Source organism: Spermophilus citellus (assembly GCF_964194105.1).
Source record: "Spermophilus citellus genome assembly, chromosome: 4".
Taxonomy (NCBI): domain Eukaryota; kingdom Metazoa; phylum Chordata; class Mammalia; order Rodentia; family Sciuridae; genus Spermophilus; species Spermophilus citellus.
In genome coordinates this window covers 29428233-29447826 of record NC_138185.1, presented here as the reverse complement: position 1 = coordinate 29447826, position 19594 = coordinate 29428233, and the positions used below count along the sequence as shown (strand labels likewise).

Below are 19594 nucleotides of genomic sequence, written 5' to 3'. Positions count from 1 at the left end.
TTTTTCTTCATTAGTTTGTTAATGTTATGCAATATATTGATTGATTTATGAATAATGAACCATCCTTGGTTATCTCTGGAATCAACTCTACTTGGTTGTGGTGTGTAATTCTTTCTATATGTTGCTTAATTCTTATTTGCAAATATATTTTTTAATATTTATTTTTTAGTTATAGTTGGACATAATACCTTCATTGTATTTATTTATTTTTATGTGGTGCTAAGATTGAACCCAGGGCCCTGCATGTGATAGGTGAGTGCAGTACCTCTGAGCCACAACCTCAGCCCTTATTTGCAATGTTTTTAAAGGATTTGTTTTTTTCTTTTCTTTTCTTTTCCCTCCCTCCCTCCCTCCCCCCGTCTTTCTTTCTTTCTTTTTTAAAAAATTATACTGGGGATTGAACCCAGGAGCACTTTACCATTGAGCTACATCCAGCACTTTTTGTTTTTTATTTTGAAAAAGGGTCTCACTGCTTAGGGATTCTCTAAGTTATTGAGGCTGGCCTGGAACTTGTAATCCTCCTGCCTCATCTCCTGAGCCACTGGGATTATAGGCATGTGCCACCATGCCTGGCTGTTAAGGGATTTGTATCTGTATTTGTGATGGATATTGGTTTGTAGTTTGGGTCTTTCTTTTCTTTCTCTGCCTTTATCTAATTCTGATATCATGTACAAGATTGTGAAAGTCTTGATAAAAACAGTGACGATGACTATAAGTCATGGAGTGAATAAGTTAGGGTACAGGACCATTGAAAAGAATCCAAAAGAGAAAGGAAGCTGGGGAATTAGAGAAGGGAAATAGTGTTGTCTGACTGGAAATTCTGTGTTTGGGTGAGTGTCAGTTACTATAGTGAAGCAGATTCAGAAGCGGTGGGAAGTCTCACAGTCATGGATAGAACAGTTAATGTCATTGGGTTTGTGGATAATCTTAGTTAATGGTGTGGTAGGACTGGATTTCTATTGACTATAGGGAAGTGATTTCATATAAGGAGTGTTAGGGAATATTGAATAGTAGAGGCAGAAGTGATGGGAAGACTAGGTAGAAGGCTTAATATCTTTTTCTTAATTTTTTTGTAGTTGTAGATGGACAGAATGCCTTTGTTTTATTTGTTTATGTGGTGCTAAAGATCAAACCCAGTGCTAGGCAAGAGCTCTGCCACTGAGCTACATCCCTAGTCCAAAGGCTTAATCTTGGGCAGAAAATTGGGCACCCCTCTTTGGGAGTGCTGGGAAGGAGGATTATTGGATTGGAGAAAATGGGGTTCTTAGAAATGACATTAATATCTGGGAGTACATAAGGAGAACATATTTTCTGTTGATACCTCCATAAGGAGTAGCTGTGGGAATGAATTAGACCTAGTTTCTTTGTTTTTTTTGTATGTGTTTGTTTTTGAAACACTGATGAAGACTACAGTTAGGGAAAATCAGTGTGGAAACTCTTCTTCAAGAACTAGGGGTGGTACACACCTGTGATCCCAGCAACTTGGGAGGCTAAGGCAGAGGGATTGCAAATTCAAGCCAGCTCCACAACTTAGCAAGACCCTGTCTCAAAAAAAGGTGTTGGGGGTGCTGGGTAATATAGCTCAGCGGCAGAGCACTTGTATGAGATCCTGGGTTCAATTCCAGTACCATAAAAGAAGAAACAAGTTTAAAAAAGAAAAAAAAATCTTCAAAAAGGAGACATCATTGGAAGTAAACAGCTGAGTCTTATTCCTGACCAGGATTGACCATGAGAGGGCCTTAAGCTGTAACTTCTGTTGAGCCATAGATCCACGGGCTATCCAGTTTGTAATCAGTAATTAGACTTAGTCTTCAGGCCAGTCCTGTACAGTTTCTTCCAGAAAACAGAAGAGAAAGGAACTCATTTTGTAGTTTTGATGCTAGAACCAAACAAGGACTGATTTCCATCCCTAGCAAAGTCATTTCTCTTCCTCATGCCTTATCATGGGCATCTCATACCAAATGCAGCTCTTATCATCAGGTTATGCTGGTGCTCAGAACTGTTTCTTGTTCTTTTTGCAGCTGTAGCCGACTCCGCCAGATACAGAGCATCCTAACCCAGAGTAGCAAGTCTCGGCCTGATGGGATCCTGTGCATCCTAGGTCAGTACTTTTAGCAAGATGGGACTCAGGGTGGGGGCAGTTCAGATTCTTATCACAGTAAATTGATAACAGTATATCATTGTAAGATAAACTTTATCATTGTAAGATAAACTCCTAGCTTTCATTCCCCTGAAATCTGTGGCTGTTTTAATGAGGTTGGATAGAGAAACACCAATGAGATAAGGAGCCCTTACCTTACTCTTATTCTTAGAACTCCTTCTGCCAGACCCTTTCCTCTTGCTATGGCTCTGGGACTTTACAGATATCCAGAACCAGATAGTATATATATATATGTGAAGCATATATGTGAAGCATCAAGAGGCAGTAGTGAAGACAGCATCATTTAATTGCCTTTTTATTATCTCTGACCCAGCTTCACTAGACTGTAAGCTTTATGAATGCCATTAGCAGGTAGTCCAGCATCCAGTGCAGTGCTTAATCTTCTTGCTCTTAATATTTATGAGATGCTGAGTGTTTATAGTTCCATTCACTTGTTATCTTCTTCATGCTATTTTCAAGCCACCTTAATTGCCTTTATTTGCATCCACATGTTTTGCTAAAGATCTTCACAAGAAATGAATATTAGTCAGGAGTGGAGGCATACATGTGAAATTCCGGTGACTTGGGAGGCTGAGGCAGGAGGATAGCAAGTTCAACGCTGGCCTTAGCAACTTAGTGAGGCTGTACACAACTTAGTGATACCCTGTTAAAAAATAGGGCTGGGGATATACATAGCTCAGTGATAGAATTTTCCTGAGTTCAATCCCCATGCACCATATCAAAAAAAAAAAAGGCGAATATTTTTAAGACATCTATTCTTAAGACTAACTGAGAGTATTCTAAGCTCTTAAATAAGCCATAGAAGGACTCAAAGCATTATTATCTGGTTCCTTACATCCTCAGGATTTGATTTTTAGTCTCAATAATCTGTGCTGTTTGATTTTCTAAGCTAAATATTTAGATCTTGGAATCCAAGTAAGGATATTGGATGATATGAGCTGCCATCTTTGATCATCAGAGTTTTGCTAAGCAGGGGCAAAGTATTGGGGCTCATTTGCCTCCCACAGTACAGAACAGCTGATCAGAACTTTCTTTGCCTTGCAGGAATTGATAGCAGGTACAATGAAGGCTGCAGAGAGCTGGCAAATTATCTTCTGTTTGGTTTATACAATCAGAATATCAGTGATTTTGAGAAAACGGGATTTTCTGAAGAAGTTCTCGATGGTAAGCGTGTGTTGGTAAAATTCTATGTGAGAGAAGAATTTATTTCTTTGCATTGTTCATGATTTTTTTATGGAAAAGTATGATCAAATTTAAAATAAAAGCCCCATTAAAATTTTTGTCTTTTATTTTTTTTCTCATGTTTTCTTCTTTTTCTTTTCAAGTCAGGCAGGGTCTTACTAAATTGCCCAGGCTGGCCTTCGACTCAAAATATTCCTACCTCAGCTTCCCAAGTAGCTGGGATTACAGGCATGTATCACCACATCTGGCAAAATTTTTGCCTTTTTTTAAAATTTTTATTTTTTGTAGTTGAAGATGGACAGAACGCCTTATTTTATTTGTTAAGTGGTGCTAAGGATCGAACCCAGTGTCTTGTGTGCTAGGCAAGTGCTCTGCCACTGAGCCACATCCCTAGCTCTAAATTTTTGCCTTTTTGACAGTGAAAAATAACATTTATTCTTTGTTGATATATTAAGTATTGTTGGTCACCCACTGGATAAGTGAATAGCAACAAGTTATTTTCAGAATATATTTACTGGGTAAATCAACTTTGGAGAAGAAAGTAAACTTCAGTATTTGGCTTTATCTCTTCTTGGCAAGATATTAGTTTTCCTCATAATTTACCATTAAGGCTCCATAATTTGCCTCTAAGGCTGAAGGTTCAGATATGTGCTGTTATTCAGTGAAAGCATGTTTAGTTGTGAAGCAAGGATGAGCCTGCAGGCTGCCCCTACAAGGAAGACTTCTTATGGCTCTTCAGCTGAGGAACAAAAGCTCTTTGTCCTGCTATCTTTTGGAATTGTTTTCTGTGTGACTTTAATTCCTGATGATGCCTGTGACTACAATGCAGGCTTTCTGCTTACATTCCTCTTTTCTTAGCTCCGAGACACTCTGCCTGTGTTGATGCTGCAATGGGCTGTTGCCCAGGAGCTCTCTCTGATATCACATACTTAGCATCATGACTTGTCTGCCAGATGGGTCAGGAGACAGGAGCAGGCAAATAAAACTGGACAGGAGACAGACAACTGTTGTGAGGCAGCTGGGGGAGCCATGAAAGCAAACATCTGATGTGAAATGATCTTGCTTCAGTATAGTGGTTCTCAGCTGGGGGCACTTTTGTCCCCTAGGGGACATTTGACAATGTCTGAAGACATATTTTGAGTGTTACAATTGTGTGGGGAGTGCTACTGGCATCAGTGGGTAGAGGTCAGGGATGCTGGTAAACATCCCACAATGCCCAGGACAGCCCCTAAGAATTATTTAATCCAAATTGTCAGTAGTGCCAAAGTTGAGAAACCCTGATCTTCTGTGGTAAAGTCCTTAGTTATGTTTATACCTTATATTGATTAAAGCTCTCCTTTTTATTAGAAAGTATAGAATTAACTGAAAATTCCCCTTCTGTTAACTTTTTTTTCAATTCAAATTACGTTTCAGATTTTGATTTAAAATTTTTTTTTTACATTGTATAGCTCTGCTTGTTTGGAAAGAATTAATCTTGGCAACTTGTATCAGCTACACATTTCACTATAGCCAGGGTTGCTAAGGACATTACAGTACTGAAATTAAGGAAATACTTGAAATTCTAAAAGGTGCTTTACTTTGCTTATTTTTGTCTTTATCCTGTCACCTGACACAATAGGTGCTTAGCAAATGAGCATTTTACTTCAAATTAGCAAATCCATTTTTAAAAAACTCTGATCACATTTCTGCTTGTATAGTTAACTCACTAAATATATAAAAGGCAAAAGGACCAATAAGAGTGACTTATTTTTAAAAAAACTTTAAAAATATTGAACATATTCAACTCATATATACTTTATTCTTTTACCTGCCTGTATACTGTTAAACTCATGTTTATAATGATGACATCAGTCTGTTGAGATTCTGAGAATACATCAGCTGTTCAGTTTTAAACTTTTTTTTTCTTGTGAAAAAAAAGTGTTCTGCCACTGTGCTATGTTCCCAGCCCTTTTTATTTTTTATTCTGAGACAGGGTCTTGCTAAATTGCCCAGATTGGGCTTGAATTTGTAATCCTTCTGCCTCAGTCTCCGGAGTCACTGGGATTACAGACCACTGTGCCTGGCTTTTATTATGCCCTTTATAGTATCCTAGTTCTTTGAAGCATGTTGCACTTGAATGTAGAGTGTCTCAGTCTCTCTGGGTGACATCAAGCTCACACTCCTCAGAAGGTAATCTACAAGTGATTTAGGACAGGGCTCTAGAGAGGGTGGTGAGGAAACCCAGTACTGAGAGATGAGAGGTTACCTCCCTTTCCTACCTTTTGCTACCTTTTGATTCTAGCACTTACCTGAGAGTCCACAGTGAAAAGGCTGTTTCCAGAATACTCTGGGCTGACCAGATGTGAAGTGCAGAGTGGCTTAAAAGCCTAGTACCATGGAACTCTGTTTAGGAGGCTACCCTACTATGTGGTCAACTATGGCTTGTATTTATTATACTTACAATATTTTTCATAAAGTGTGGTCAGTTACACTGCACTGCTGTGTTGGCATTGCTCCAATTGTCCCACATCAGATGCTCCTCTTCCCTATGTACCTTTTTACCTCCAGTGACTTCTGGCTTCATCTTATTAGAAGCCTGGTGGCTCTGGTCTCAAAGGAATCATGGAATGAAACCTCTGCTTCTATTCTGGAGGTATGGCTCCTTTCATTCTCAGTGTTCCTACTACTTTAATATTGCTTTCCTAGTCCATGGCTCTCCCATTTACCTGGTTTTATTTATACCTTTAGGATTGCTTTATTTGCTTGATTTACCATTGTTGATGGCCGTTCCTTAAATCTGTGAGCTGTGCTGATCTATTTACAGAAGCTCTTTCCCCTTGCCTCAACTTCCTTCCTCCCAGCCTTTCCTGTGTACACAGTAAGCTTTCCCAAAGATGACATGCAGTATCCAGGACCACAATTGCCTGGAGCTAGTTAAGCCAGTAGTCAAGAGCTTTAGACACTGATCTTTGTGAGAGCACGATCACTGGCCATAGTTGGTGCTGTTTTCCTGTCTGAGAGGGCTTAAGCCATGAGGTTTCCATTTGGTATTTATCTATGCATTGAAGTACACAGCTGAGTTTGGTACCACAGATTTTACTGTGTTGACCCTTGCAAAACACCATGTTTTGGTTGATCAAGACTGGTTATTTGGTGCCTGCATTGCTATAACCAGAGGGCCATGGAGACCAGGAAATTCTTATCGTCAACATTTGAATGTTCTATTTGCTTTGAAGCACATTGCCTAATTAAATAATTTTATTATTAGTTTTGTTACATTGTTTTCAAAATACTTTTAATGATTGATTGGGTTTTTTTGGTGGTGTAGGGTCTTGAACTCAGGGTTTCCTGCATGCCAGGTAAGTGCTCTACCACTGAACTTGTACATCCTCAGCCCTTAATGGTTTGACTAATTTTCTGGGTAGGAACTATCTAAAGGAAAAGCCTTTGACAATTTTGTGTCTTGATTTTTGTTTTCTTACAGATGTAATTATATTGATTAAATCAGACAGTGTCCATCTGTACTGTAATCCTATCAACTATCGCTATCTATTACCCTATGTGGCACATTGGAGAAATCTGCATTTCCACTGCATGACTGAAAACGAGGTGAGGAAAAAAGATCAAATGGGCACTTGTTTAAGGAAAGTGTTGGTCTGGAACAGGTAGCCCCTCAAAATAGTTTAAGTAGAGATTTTTATATTTCATTTAGAAATTACCTTTTAGATAAATTGTTTGCCTGAAGGTGACAAAAAGGGGTTGTTGGAATCAGGACCTAGTAGTAGGCTTGGAACCTATGTTCCTGTTCTGCTGCTTCTACACCAGCCTGAGACCACTGTCTTCTGGGACTAGTGCTTTGGGGACTACCCTCAACATTTTTTTTCAGCTTTGTGACATTTCTGTCTTTGGGTTTCCTGGTATCTGCTTCTGTTTCCCTTTGGGTCCTTTTCAAGAATTTGGCTGGAAATCAAATTGAGATTTGAGTTTGAAGATTTTATGAAAGTTGTGACCTGATATTGGTCAAGAACTCTTCTTTGTATGTTGAAGATTTGAGGGTGAGGGAGGATAAATTTTATGCCTTGCCTTAGATGTCCTGATATATTTTGAGTTGATTTTTGTGTATGATTTCAGTTGATTTTTGTGTATGATTTTTGTGTATGATTATAAAGGAATGACAAATTTTTCTGACCAGCAATTTCAATAGTTTGGCTTTGAAAACACCCTCTTGGGTGCAGTCTTCTATAAATGTCTTGGGACAACACTGATAAATATAGAAAAAAGGGGCTGGGGCTGTGGGTAGTGGTAGAGAGCTTGCCCCTCACGTGGGAGGCATTGGATTCCATCCTCAGCACCACATAAAAATAAATAAATAAAGATTTTTTTAAAAAATGTAGAAAAATGTAGAACTTTTCATGGTGACTCATCAGAGTCTGTTTGCCTTTTAATTTCCATCTTTAGTATGAAGATGAGGAAGCTGCAGAAGAATTTAAAATTTCCAGCTTTGTAGACATGGTTCGAGACTGTAGTAGAATTGGCATTCCTTACAGCTCCCAAGGTGAGTGACAGCAAGCCATTTAAGAACCTTGCTTGAAGTAGGGTATGGTGGCGTACACCTATAATCTTAATAGCTCTGGTGGCTGAGGCAGGAGGATTGCAAGTTCAAAGCCAGCCTCAGCAAAAGCAAGGTGCTAAACAACTCAGTGAGACCCTGTCTCTAAATGAAAATATAAAATAGGGCTGGGGATGTGGCTCAATGCAATCCCTGGAACTCTCCCCGCAGCCTCTAAAAAAAGAACCTTGCTTGGAGAAAGGCCCACCTGAGTCTTGGGTGAGGGTCTCTCCAGGTTCTTTGGGGCTAGAGGAATCCTGAAACCATGTATCACCCACATATGCTTTGAGACATTCTTTAGATTTCTTCCTGGAAGCCCTGCAACTACCCTAAAATTGAATGTATTGTAGAACAGATGTATGTGTTCTGGACCATCAATGGAGCCAACAATTCAAAATTCAGATATTGTCTTTTCAGAAAATCTTAGCTGACATTTTTATGGTATCCAAAGAGGTGACATTGTGATTGCAAAAAGCCCAAGTGAACCAAAATCAAATACTTGTAGAAGAGTAATTGGTTTGCAAAGAGACAAAATCCTCACCACTAGTCCATCAGATTTCTTTAAAAGCTATATTTATGTGCCAACATGTCATGTTTGGTTAGAAGGTGATAATTTACAGAATTCTACAGATTCCAGGTATTATGGACCTACTCCATATAGACTAATAAGAGGACGAATCTTCTTTAAGATCTGGCCTCTGAGTGATTTTGGATTTCTACGAGACAGCACAAATGGCCACAGATTTTCTGATGATTAGCAAGCATTTATTCTTTTGACTTGATTATTGTTTCCTGTTCAAGTGAATTTATTACTGCAGTTGAAACCATGTACTTAACCAATAAACTATTTGCTGTTCAATTTTAGTTATTTGTTAAATGTAAAGAAAAGCAATCCATTCTGCAAACTCTTTTTCAAAATATTTGTGTAAAAATAAGTGTAACCCAAGATCAGTGTTTCATCTAAATTTATGTTATATATAAAATATTTGCAAGGGGACCTGAATGACTATACCTCACTTGCAAATTTTTTGTCTGGTATAAGTAAAGTGAAAATAATCTAAAAAAAAAGAGCCTTGCTTGGATGGTGTGTGAATTGAATGTCCCTACTTCTCTTTCATTGAAGGCTTTCATTGAGAAACCCCTTGATCCATTTTTACTAGGCAAAGGATCAAGTGAAATGAAATTGGGGATTTTCTATAAAATCTTGTATTTAAAAAAAATATTTTTATTAGTTGTTGATGGACCTTTATTTTATTTATTTATATGTGGTGCTGAGAATCAAACCCAGTGTCTCACATATGCTAGACAGGTGCTCTACCACTGAGCCACAACCCCAGCCCCATAAGCTTGTATTCTTTTTTTTCCTTCTTTTTAAAATATTTATTTTTCAGTTTTAGGTGGACACATTATCTTTATTTTATATTTATGTGGTGATGAGGATCTAACCCAGTGCCTCGCACATGCCAGGCGAGCGCTCTACCACTTGAGCCACATCCCCAGTCCAAGCTTGTATTCTTAATTGTGAAATTTCCATATGAACACAGCAAGCCACTTACGTTCAGATAGAAGAACTGATAGGCTATTTATTTAGTACAATTGATATATAATCTCTATTGCTTATTATATAGAGTTTAGATATGGGGCCTCTTGGTAATAAGAAATAATAATTTGTACAGTCATTTAAAAATATGCTTTCAGGCTCAAAAATGGATGTGGAGAATAGAGAGAAAACCCAACAAATTTAGCAATATTTATGTTGTAGGTGGGAAAAAGCTTTGCATGTTTAAGCGATTGTTAAAGGAAAATTTTTGATTTGGTAGTTTGCCCTTGAGGAAGTTGATTGCTTAATTCTTAAGGGAAAAGAGTCAATTTTGGGTCTGTTAATAATTATACCTACTAAATAATGCAATTCAAATATAATATACTACTCATTTTTTTACTTAATTACTTAATTAGGAAACCAATATCACTTGCTTATGCTTTTAATTTTTCTTGGCTTTTATTATGTATTTCTAGTTTCAATACCTAACTGTTTTATCTGTTTGAAATTTATTTTATCAGATGAGATCCTGGTGAACTTGTGAGAAATAATGCCTGTCCAGCCACATTAGATCAGGTTTAGACTGTTATATCTAGGATGCTATTTGATATGTGTTGTTGTATTTGATTCCTCTAGGTCACTTGCAGATATTTGATATGTTTGTGGTGGAAAAATGGCCAATTGTACAGGCCTTTGCACTGGAGGGCATTGGAGGGGATGGATTTTTTACCATGAAATATGAGGTATGTATGAAAGGTAATATGTTTGGGTTTTGTGTGCCACTGGACTATTTTTGTGAAGGACCCACAATGTAAGTGTGCATTGTTATAACACATTGAAAACTGGCAGTTACCTCCCATATGCTAGACAGGTGCTCTACCACTGAGCCACAACCCCAACCCCACAAGCTTGTATTCTTTTTTTTCCTTCTTTTTAAAATATTAATTTTTTAGTTTTAGGTGGACACATTATCTTTATTTTATTTTTATGTGGTGCTGAGAATCGAACCCAGTGCCTTGCCGCATGCCAGGACATGGGACAAATTAGAAGACTTGAAATGGAAAACAGTTGATATTTGAACCTAGTTCCAAATTGAGCTCTTACATCCTCTTTTCTTGAAGTTTCTCTTGGAACTTCTCTTTCTTTCCCCATTTTGAGTTAGGTGTTCTTCCTGTCTACCCCTATAGCACCCAAGGCTAACTTCTCTTGCAGCGTTTGTCCTGTTGTCACACTTGTCATACATACTCCACTCACCCACTCACTTCTGGTCTCTGACTGCAAGCTCCTTGAGTAGGTATACAGAGCCCTGTTTTTGTTGTTTTTTTGTACCTCAGTCAGGTAATTTGACAACTGTTCAAGAACAATGAAAGGGACAATGCAGGGTTTTGTATAAATACAGTATTAGTAGAGGAAATAAAATGGTTAGCTTTTGTGGTAAGACAAAATCTTTTATTTCAGTATTCCTTGCATCTAGGAGATAATGAATAAATATTTGTCAAGTGAGTTAATGAGTGAGTCTGGGAGATGGGATCATTCAGGGTAGAGAGTAGGGAGGATGGCCTTGTAGTGTAGTAGCATGGACGACAGGCATTCATATGCCTCCATAGGATCACCACTGACATGACCTGCCCCAGCACAGGAAACCGGGGATGGGAAGCATTGTCATGCTAGAAATGGGGACATTCTGTTAGGGAGGGAGTAAATGGGACCTTTATTTTAATTTTTGCTGTACTGGGAATTGAACCCAGGTCCTCATGCATTTGAGGCTAGTGTTGTACTACCCGCAGCCCTAAGTGGGACCTTTAGAAACAAGGCACAGGGCTGATTCCTGGCTCTCCTTCTGAGAAGTACCAATATCCTCAGGACATGTGGAGGTTTGCCTGGTAGGAACACATCACATCCTCTAATATGAAGCAGCATGTGCTAAAGGAGGGCTAGAGGGAAGAGGGATGCTATCACTTGGACTGTACCTTTCCTGCTCCCAAAGCACAGTATTCTCATACTGACTACAAGTAGCAGAGCATTAACAAAGCTGCAAGAGCTGCCATTGTTAGGAAGTAATACTCTAATTCAGATGAGAAGGAGATTGAAGGGAGACAGGCCCTGTGGGGCATAGAGGAAGGTAAACAGTTTTAAAATAATAGAATATTTTTTTTTTGTAATTAATTGTATGAACTAAGCACTTACAGAGTACCTATTCTTTTTTTTTTTTTTGGTGGGTTTTTTTTTTTTTGTCTTTTTTTTTTTGGTGGGGGGGCGGGAACTGGGGGTTGAACCCAGGGCTTTGCAAATGCAAGGCAGATGCTTTGCCACTGAGCTACAATCCCAGCCTATTACAGAGTACCTTTTCTATGCCAGCACTTCATGTTAAAAAAAACCCTCCAAGCTAGGTACTACTTTATGTCTCTCTTTTATAGAAAGGTTAGATGAATTTCCCTAAGTCACAGTGAGCGGCCGGGCTGGGGCAAGGTGGTCTGCCTTCCGAGGCTGTGCCCCTGACCCTAGGCTATATCTTGATGGTATACTAGAAGGCTGTATCCTTGATGTAACCCAAGTGAGATGGGCTTTTGGCCTTAACGTACTGCACATCATGAAGTCATATTTGCAGGAACAAAAAACAAAAACACAAAACAAAAACCTCTCCTCAAAAATTTTGAAAGATAATGTAGATCTATACTAGAGAGAGGCCATGAGAAGGAAAATATATGCATCATATTTACTACAAGGTCTCTCTCCAGGTTCCTTTCTCCAGCTCCTGCCCTTGTATGTAACTGCTAATTTTTATTCTCCCAGCTACTCTTTTTTTTGTCTCCATTTCATTTACCCCATCTAGTTATTTTTTTTAAATTTTTTTTTTAGTTGTAGATAAACACAGTGTCTTTATTTATTTATTGTTATGTAGTGCTGAGGATTGAACCCAGGGCCTCACACATGCAAAGCAAGTGCTCTACCACTGAGCCACAACCCCAGTCCCCCCATGCAGTTATTTTCTTTACCCTACCCTTCCCAGTCCTTTATGGTGAGGAGTAGTTTGGTCTACAGATTGGCACTGCCAGTGTCCTCTCTATTCCACTTTGATGGCCTGATGACTGCCCAAGCCAAAAAGACTCTTGCCTTTATTTATTTGTTTGTTTATTTATTTATTTATTTTTGGGTGCCGAGAATTGAACCCAAGGTGCTTAACCCCTGAGCCACATCCCCAGCCCTTTTAAAAATATTTTATTTAGAGGCAGGGTCTCACACAGTTGCTTAGGGCTTCATTAAGATGCTGATGCTGGCATTGAACTTTCGATCCTTCTGCCTTAGCCTCCTGAGCTGCTGCACCACAACTCCCGGCTAACTCTTGACTCTATGAAAGATAAGAAAAAGAGAACTATAGATACTTATAACTTAATTTTTAAAAATTCTCTTTTATTGTATGGCCATACTTAAAGTCATTTGCTGGGTGTGGTGGTGTACTCCTGTGATCCCAGCGGCTCAGGAGGCTGAGACAGGAGGATTACAAGTTCAAGGCCAGCCTCAGCAACTTAGCAAGGCCCTAAGCAACTTAGTGAAACCCTGTCTCAAAATTAAAAAACAAAAATTTAAAAAGGACTGGAGAGATAACTCAGTGGCTCAGTGATTAAGCCCCTCTGGGTTCAGTTCCCAGTACAAAAAAAAAAAAAATCATCCACCCATAGGGTGTTTTGTCTCTGATGTGATAGATGCCAACATGAAAAAGGAAGCCAGACCCAGCCATAGTTTTTGCTTGGCATTTAGACTCATTACACTGGGTCATGGATATGGAGAACTATTTTTTCCTGGAAGCAGTAAGGGAAAGTTCCTCTGCTCAGGTTTTCCTGCCTCTGCTTTCTTGTTACCCTCAAGCTTCTGGAACTGTGAACTGCTAATGTTAATTTATAACAACCAGCTCCCTAAGGGGAGGATCCTAAGAGAAAGCTTCTGAAAAACAAGGCTACCATGAACATTCTTTTACTTATTTATAGACAAACATAAGCTCTTCATATTGAGAGGTGGAATAAGACTTATGAAAAGATTCAATGAAATATAAGAAAGAGACCATAGCATACTAAATGCAAAGATAAATAACATGCTTTTAAAAAATTTTTTTCTATCAAACAAAAGTGAAAAAAACCCCTCCCTTTTGTACCTTTTAAGAATGAAGTTTGTAAAAAGAGAAATGAGATACAGCAGATAAGTAGAGTTAAAAGGGAGGTGGATGACTATAAGGAAAGATTGTAAAAAAAAAATCCATAATTCATTAGTAGAATTAAAATTTACATTAAAAAGAGATATCAGATTCAGTCCCCTCAAAAAAACTAATTAGTTGATATACTTAAAAAGCTTTTTCAGAGTATGGTAGAAGGGGCTTAAACAGATTAGATTAGTGAAGAAGGTGATAATGAAAGAGAGGTCAGAACTAAGGATGTAAATAAGCTGTGAATGTCTAAGTAAGTTGCAGAAGGTAAATCCCCAAAAAAATTCTGATTAAACTAACTATAATTAGCACACAGAAAAGGTGATAAAAGGACAGAGAATGAAAATTGGTGATATTAAAAATGAAGGAATTAGTTGAAGATTGTTATATAACAACCTGTATCGCCCTCTGCCATTCCCCCTGCCCCCTGAGTGACAGGCAATCAGGTATTTGCCAAATGTTATCTTCACCTTAGCAAAAACAAATAATAGATAGAGGAAGTAAATCCACCTCCTCCCCACAAAAAAAAAAAAAAAAAAAATAGGTATAACAATGGTTTTCAAGAAAGTAGGCATCGGGCAATGAAGAATAATGATTTCCTGAGAGGTGGAAATAAGCAAGGTGAATCCCATGATTGCTTCAGCTTACAACTTTGAGAAAATTCCTGGACTATGTCCCAAGGAGGTAGACTCAGGTAGATCCCAGTGTACTCCTTGAGTCAGAAGATGTGGTTAGGACCTCCAGAATACCAAGACAGCCAGAATGCTAAAGAGGAAAGAACCACCAGAGAGAGAGCCAGTTTCTGAGATCTACAGAGAGTCCCATACCTGAAGTATTCAGTGGAATATATTGATCATTGTACTTGTGTGTGAGGTAACTGCCAAGGCCTAAGAAAAAGAGCCGTCTTAAATGATTCAAGAAAAGGGCCTGATTTGTGCTTAGGGTTGGGAATAGTGCCCCTTCCTGCCAGTTAGACTGGAAAAACGTAATTGAGAGGCAGAGTATTCAGGACGGTTGGAGAATAATCATCCCTAGACTAAGCACTGCTTTACACCCTCATAATAATTCATAAAAAATAAGACCTGACCTCCGGCCGACAAGCTTTCCCCGAACTCCCTCTGGCTCCCGCCTTCGCCTGCTTCCGGTCGTCGTTGTCGCCGCTGCTGCCGCTGCCGCTGCTGCTGCTGAGGCTGCAGGCAGAGGCCAGAGGACCGGGCGGCGGCGGCAGCGGAGCGGGACGAGAGAGCGAGAGAAAGCGACCGAGGAGCTAGCGCAGTGCGCCTTGCCGCCCGCCTGAGCAGCGGAGCCTTCCGGGCCCGCCGCCGCCGCCCGCCTGCCCGCCAGCGGACAAAGCCTAGAGCCCGCGCCCAGAGCCATGTCCTCGTCTGCCGGCAGCGGCCACCAGCCCAGCCAGAGCCGCGCCATCCCTACCTGCACCGTGCCCATTAGCGACGCCACGCAGCTACCTGTACATGACTATTGCACCACGCCCGGGGGGACGCTCTTCTCCACCACGCCGGGAGGAACTCGAATCGTTTATGATAGGAAGTTTCTTTTGGATCGACGCAATTCTCCCATGGCTCAGACCCCACCCTGCCATCTGCCCAATATCCCAGGAGTCACTAGCCCTGGCGCCTTAATTGAAGACTCCAAAGTAGAAGTAAACAACTTGAACAATCATGACAGGAAGCATACAGTTGGGGATGATGCTCAGTTTGAGATGGACTTCTGACTTCCCTGTGAGGAGGAGAAGAAAAGCAGCAACACCAATGCCTATGTGTACCTGATCTGGCTGTAGGATCAACAGTGAAGAGACACAGAGGCAGCACCAGCATCCCCAATGCATCTCCACCTCTCCCTCCTCCTCTGTGCCAAATGATGGGAAGATGAGATTCATCTGACCATTTCTCCTCCCTTTCCTATCCCTGCCCAGTTAGATTAGCTTGAAGGCCCTTGGGGTGTTTCCTTAGAACTAAGCAGTCCATAGAGGAAAACTAACTGTGGCTTCACTGGTCATTTCTCTATTGAAACCACTCTCCACTTCAGATTTATTCCAAATCAAGTCTCACTCTACCAGCTGGGATTTCTGGGATACAGAGATTTGGCTGGTTGATCATTATTTGTGTTCTTTTCTTTGTCTCTCTTCCTTGAATCCTACTTGTTTAGTGCTGGGTTTGGGGTCTTTAGATCCAGAATGGGGAAATTACAAAAAGAGGGCTGCTTTCTCTTTTGAGTTTGAGTTGTTTGTCCTTAGGGACAGTTTGTGCAACTCTGATAGCAGTACCCCCTGACGCTGTTCTGAAGTCTACTTCCCTCCTTCCTCTGGGAGGAGTATCTTCTGTCTTTGGTATTATAGTTCGTCTTCCCATTCCTTTACTTAGTGCAAATAAATTTGTGCAGATACTTAAAAAAAAAAAAAAAAAAAGACCTAAAAGGATCAACTTCACTGTATCCCAGAACAAAGCACAAGAATACAAACAAGATAAAATTCACAGTGCCTGGCATCCAAGATTGTCAAGTTTGAAAGAAGTAGGGAAAACATGATTGATAATGAGGTAGTCAGTCATCATAATTTACCTTGAATTCGGCAGCGATTATAAATAAGTGATAGAGTGCTTGTCTAATATGATAGGCTGTGGGTTTAATCCCTAGCAATAAAACAAATAAATAAAATAAAATTCACTTAGAATTGACAGAAATATTAGAATTAGTAGATAAGGACATTAAAACAGTTATTATAACTATATTCTGTATTCAAGGAACTGTAGGAAAGATTAAGACATAGAAGATACAAAAAAGACCAGACCCAAATACAACTTTTAGAGACGAAAACTGTAGTAGCTAACCTAAAAAATACATTAGCTGAGATTGGCTATTGTAGAAAAAAGGATTAATGAATTTGAAGCCATAGTAGTAGAAACTATTCAAGGTGAAACACAGAGAGATTAAAGAATTAAAAAAAAAAAAAGGAGCACAGTCATGAGAACAGAATAAAGATTTGAAAAAAAAAGTTTGTTTCCCACTTAATCCCTTTTAGAAAGTTATTGAATGTTCTGTGTCAGTAAACAAGGAGGTTAACCAAGAAAAAGGAGAAAAGTAAGTCATGGGACTAAATCTGTCATCAGAGAGCTTCAGGATAATAGCAAAGAGAAGACTCAAAGTGAATGTTATAGCTGTGCAAGCTTGCACAACAGCTGGGCCAGAGTGAAACAAGGGAAGAAAGAGAATGGAGTATTTTAGTTTAAGTCAGTTGTTCTCGGTTGGGGATGATTTTGCCCTCTCCTGCTCTCAAACATTTGACAGTATTGGAAATATTTTTGGTTTGGCTTTGAGGTGAAGGGAGGTGCTATTAGCAACCAGTGAATAGAGGCCACAGAGGCTTCTCAGCATCCTATATTACATAGGGGAGACCCCATACAGCAAAGAAATACCAGGTCCTAAATGACAATAGTATCATTGTTGAGAAATCTTTTAATAAACAAATTGGGTAGAGCAGTTAGAAAGTTTAGGATTGATTTCTAAAAATTATGCAAATGAAAAAAATGAAGCTGTGGGCTAGACAATGTGGCACACATCTACAATACCAGCTGTTTGGGAAGATGAGGTGGGAGGATCACGAATTTGAGCACAGCCTGGGTAACATAGAGAGACTGTCTCAAAAGAAAAAACATCTGTTAGTACTTCTAAGAAAATTAAAATAAGAGAAAAATAAAAATAAGAAAGCAAAAAAGAAGTGTAGTTTGACCACAGGAATGGGAAGTCATACTCCATGTACATATAATATGTCAAAATACATTCTATCATCATGTATATGTTATGTTTTGATACACACTGTACTAAAGAAACTAGTTTTTTTTTATATCAGGGATTAAACCCAGGGGCATTTAATCATTGAGCCAATTTGATCTATTGAGTTCTATAAAAGCTCTAAGAGCCAGGTGCCACACCTGTAATCCCAGTGGCTTGGGAGGCTGAGGCAGGAGGATCTCAAACCAGCCTCAGCAATTTAGTGAGGCCCTAAGCAACTTAGTGAGACCCTATCTCTGAATAAAGAATTAAAAAAAAAGGACTGGGGATGTGGTTCAGTGGCTATATGTCCCTGGGTTCAATCCCCATTACAAAAACAAAACAAAAACACCAAAATTCTAAGAATATCTATGATGCGAAATTTACATTTTTCAAAACTTTCATTTACTGAAAATTTACTACGTGTCAGAAAATAGGTTAATCTCTTGAGGTAGGGATTGCCTTTTTAAAAAAGTATCTTTAAAAAATTTCTTAGTTATAGATGGACATATCTTTATTTTGTTTATTTTTATGAGGTGCTGAGGATTGAACCCAGTGCCTCACATGTGAGAGGCAAGTGTTCTGCCACTGAGCTACAACCCCAGTCTAGGATTTCATTTTAAAAGATGTGGTGGAATTGGAATTCCCATTTGTCTGATAACAAAGCCCATTCTCATATCTACTATTCTGTGCTATCTTCTGTTTTGATTAGATATTCTCTTTCTTATCTACTTATGCTAAACAGCTGTGGTTCTGTATACTTTCTTTTCCTATGTATTTGATGATACCAAGGGACAATGAACTACTAAATGTATTCTTAATTTTGTTTCGTGATACAAAAATAAAGTGGAAAGATATTTGTTTGCTCTAAAAAAAAATAAAAGCAACAAATTTTAAAAGTTACATTAAAAAAGAAATGCATCTGCATTTAGCCTTCAATAAATAATATTTATAAGGTTTTTAGTGTCATTAGTAATAGTGATGTAAACAAAAAAGTAGTATCATGATAGAAAGTAATGTTATGTTAAGTGTGTGTAGAGAAAAAGTGTGGGAATGGGTTGAGCATAGGAGAGCTGCATCTTTGCCATAAGTTAATATTTAATTTCTGGATTGATAAGAAGTAGTGAAGGGGTTAGGGTTGTGGCTCAGTGGTAGAGCACTTGCCTAGCACGTGGGAGGCACTGGGTTCAATCCTCAGCACCACATAAAAATTTAAAAATATAAATAAAGGTATATAAAAAGTTTAATTAAAAAAAAGAAGAAGCAGTGATAGAAACATACATCAAAATGTGGAAGTACATAACAAACATTATCATGCCCACCCACAAGAATGGGGTCCTAATTAGGATAAGATATATTCCATGCTGGTATAATTTTATCAAAATGGAATCTACTGTCATGTACACTAAGAAGAACCAATGAAAAATAAATAAATTTTTAAAAGAAAATGTAAAAAGCTTTAAATGGTCACTTCTGAGAAGTGAACCTAGTGGAGGTTTGTAAAAGGTCAGAATAGGGGATTAGAATTTTTTTATTGCAAGCTTTTATACTATTAGATATTTTATACCATGGACACATGATTTTGATTAAAATTTTATTTTAAACAAAGGCAAAAAAACACAGTGGACATGTCTGCATGTGCATAGATTAAATATATAAAGAATATTCCAGAGATTCTGGGGAAAAAAAAAACAGTTTTCTTGAATGAGAAAGCATTTTTAAAAATGTATAGGTTCTAATTTAATTGACTAAAATTTTTGATTTATTATTTTAATCACACTGGGTTCATACCAAGGTAGTAATTTTTATTTATTTATTTATTTTTGGTACTAGGATTGAACCCAGGTGCTCTCTACCATTGAGCTACAGCCCCAGTCTTTTTGTGTGTGTTTGGGGGGAGGTACCGGGGATTGAACTCGGGGGCACTCCACTAATGAGCCACATCTCCAACCCCATTTTGTATTTTATTTAGAGACAGAGTCTCACTGAGTTGCTTAGTGCCTCACTTTTGCTGAGACTGGCTTTGAACTTGTGATCCTCCTGTCTCAGCCGCCTGAGCTGCTGGGACTACAAATCTGTGCCATCACGCCAATCCCAGTTCTTTTTATTTATTTTTAATTTTTATTTTGAGACAGATTC

General features: G+C 38.7%; 2 protein-coding genes across 6 annotated transcripts in view; both read left to right on the top strand.

Moving 5' to 3' along the window:
- The window catches only part of DNAAF9 (dynein axonemal assembly factor 9), a 159052-nt gene that overhangs the window by 25597 nt on the left and 113861 nt on the right, over nt 1-19594 (top strand). For 4 of the 5 annotated variants that reach the window (XM_081289866.1, XM_081289863.1, XM_081289864.1 and 1 more), the window contains exons 2-6: nt 2022-2101; nt 3206-3325; nt 6807-6931; nt 7781-7877; nt 10108-10214. In XM_081289866.1, the coding sequence (XP_081145992.1) occupies nt 6917-6931; nt 7781-7877; nt 10108-10214 (219 nt within the window). In that variant the 5' untranslated portion in view covers nt 2022-2101; nt 3206-3325; nt 6807-6916. Of the gene's footprint in view, nt 1-2021; nt 2102-3205; nt 3326-6564; nt 6682-6806; nt 6932-7780; nt 7878-10107; nt 10215-19594 lie in introns of those variants that run through there. The other variant, XM_081289865.1, reaches the window with a different exon arrangement.
- Nucleotides 14887-16093, top strand: LOC308646643 (eukaryotic translation initiation factor 4E-binding protein 2-like). Its single transcript, XM_081289867.1, has one exon. The coding sequence runs from the start codon at nt 15045-15047 to the stop codon at nt 15399-15401; it is 357 nt and encodes a 118-aa protein (XP_081145993.1). The 5' UTR covers nt 14887-15044; the 3' UTR covers nt 15402-16093.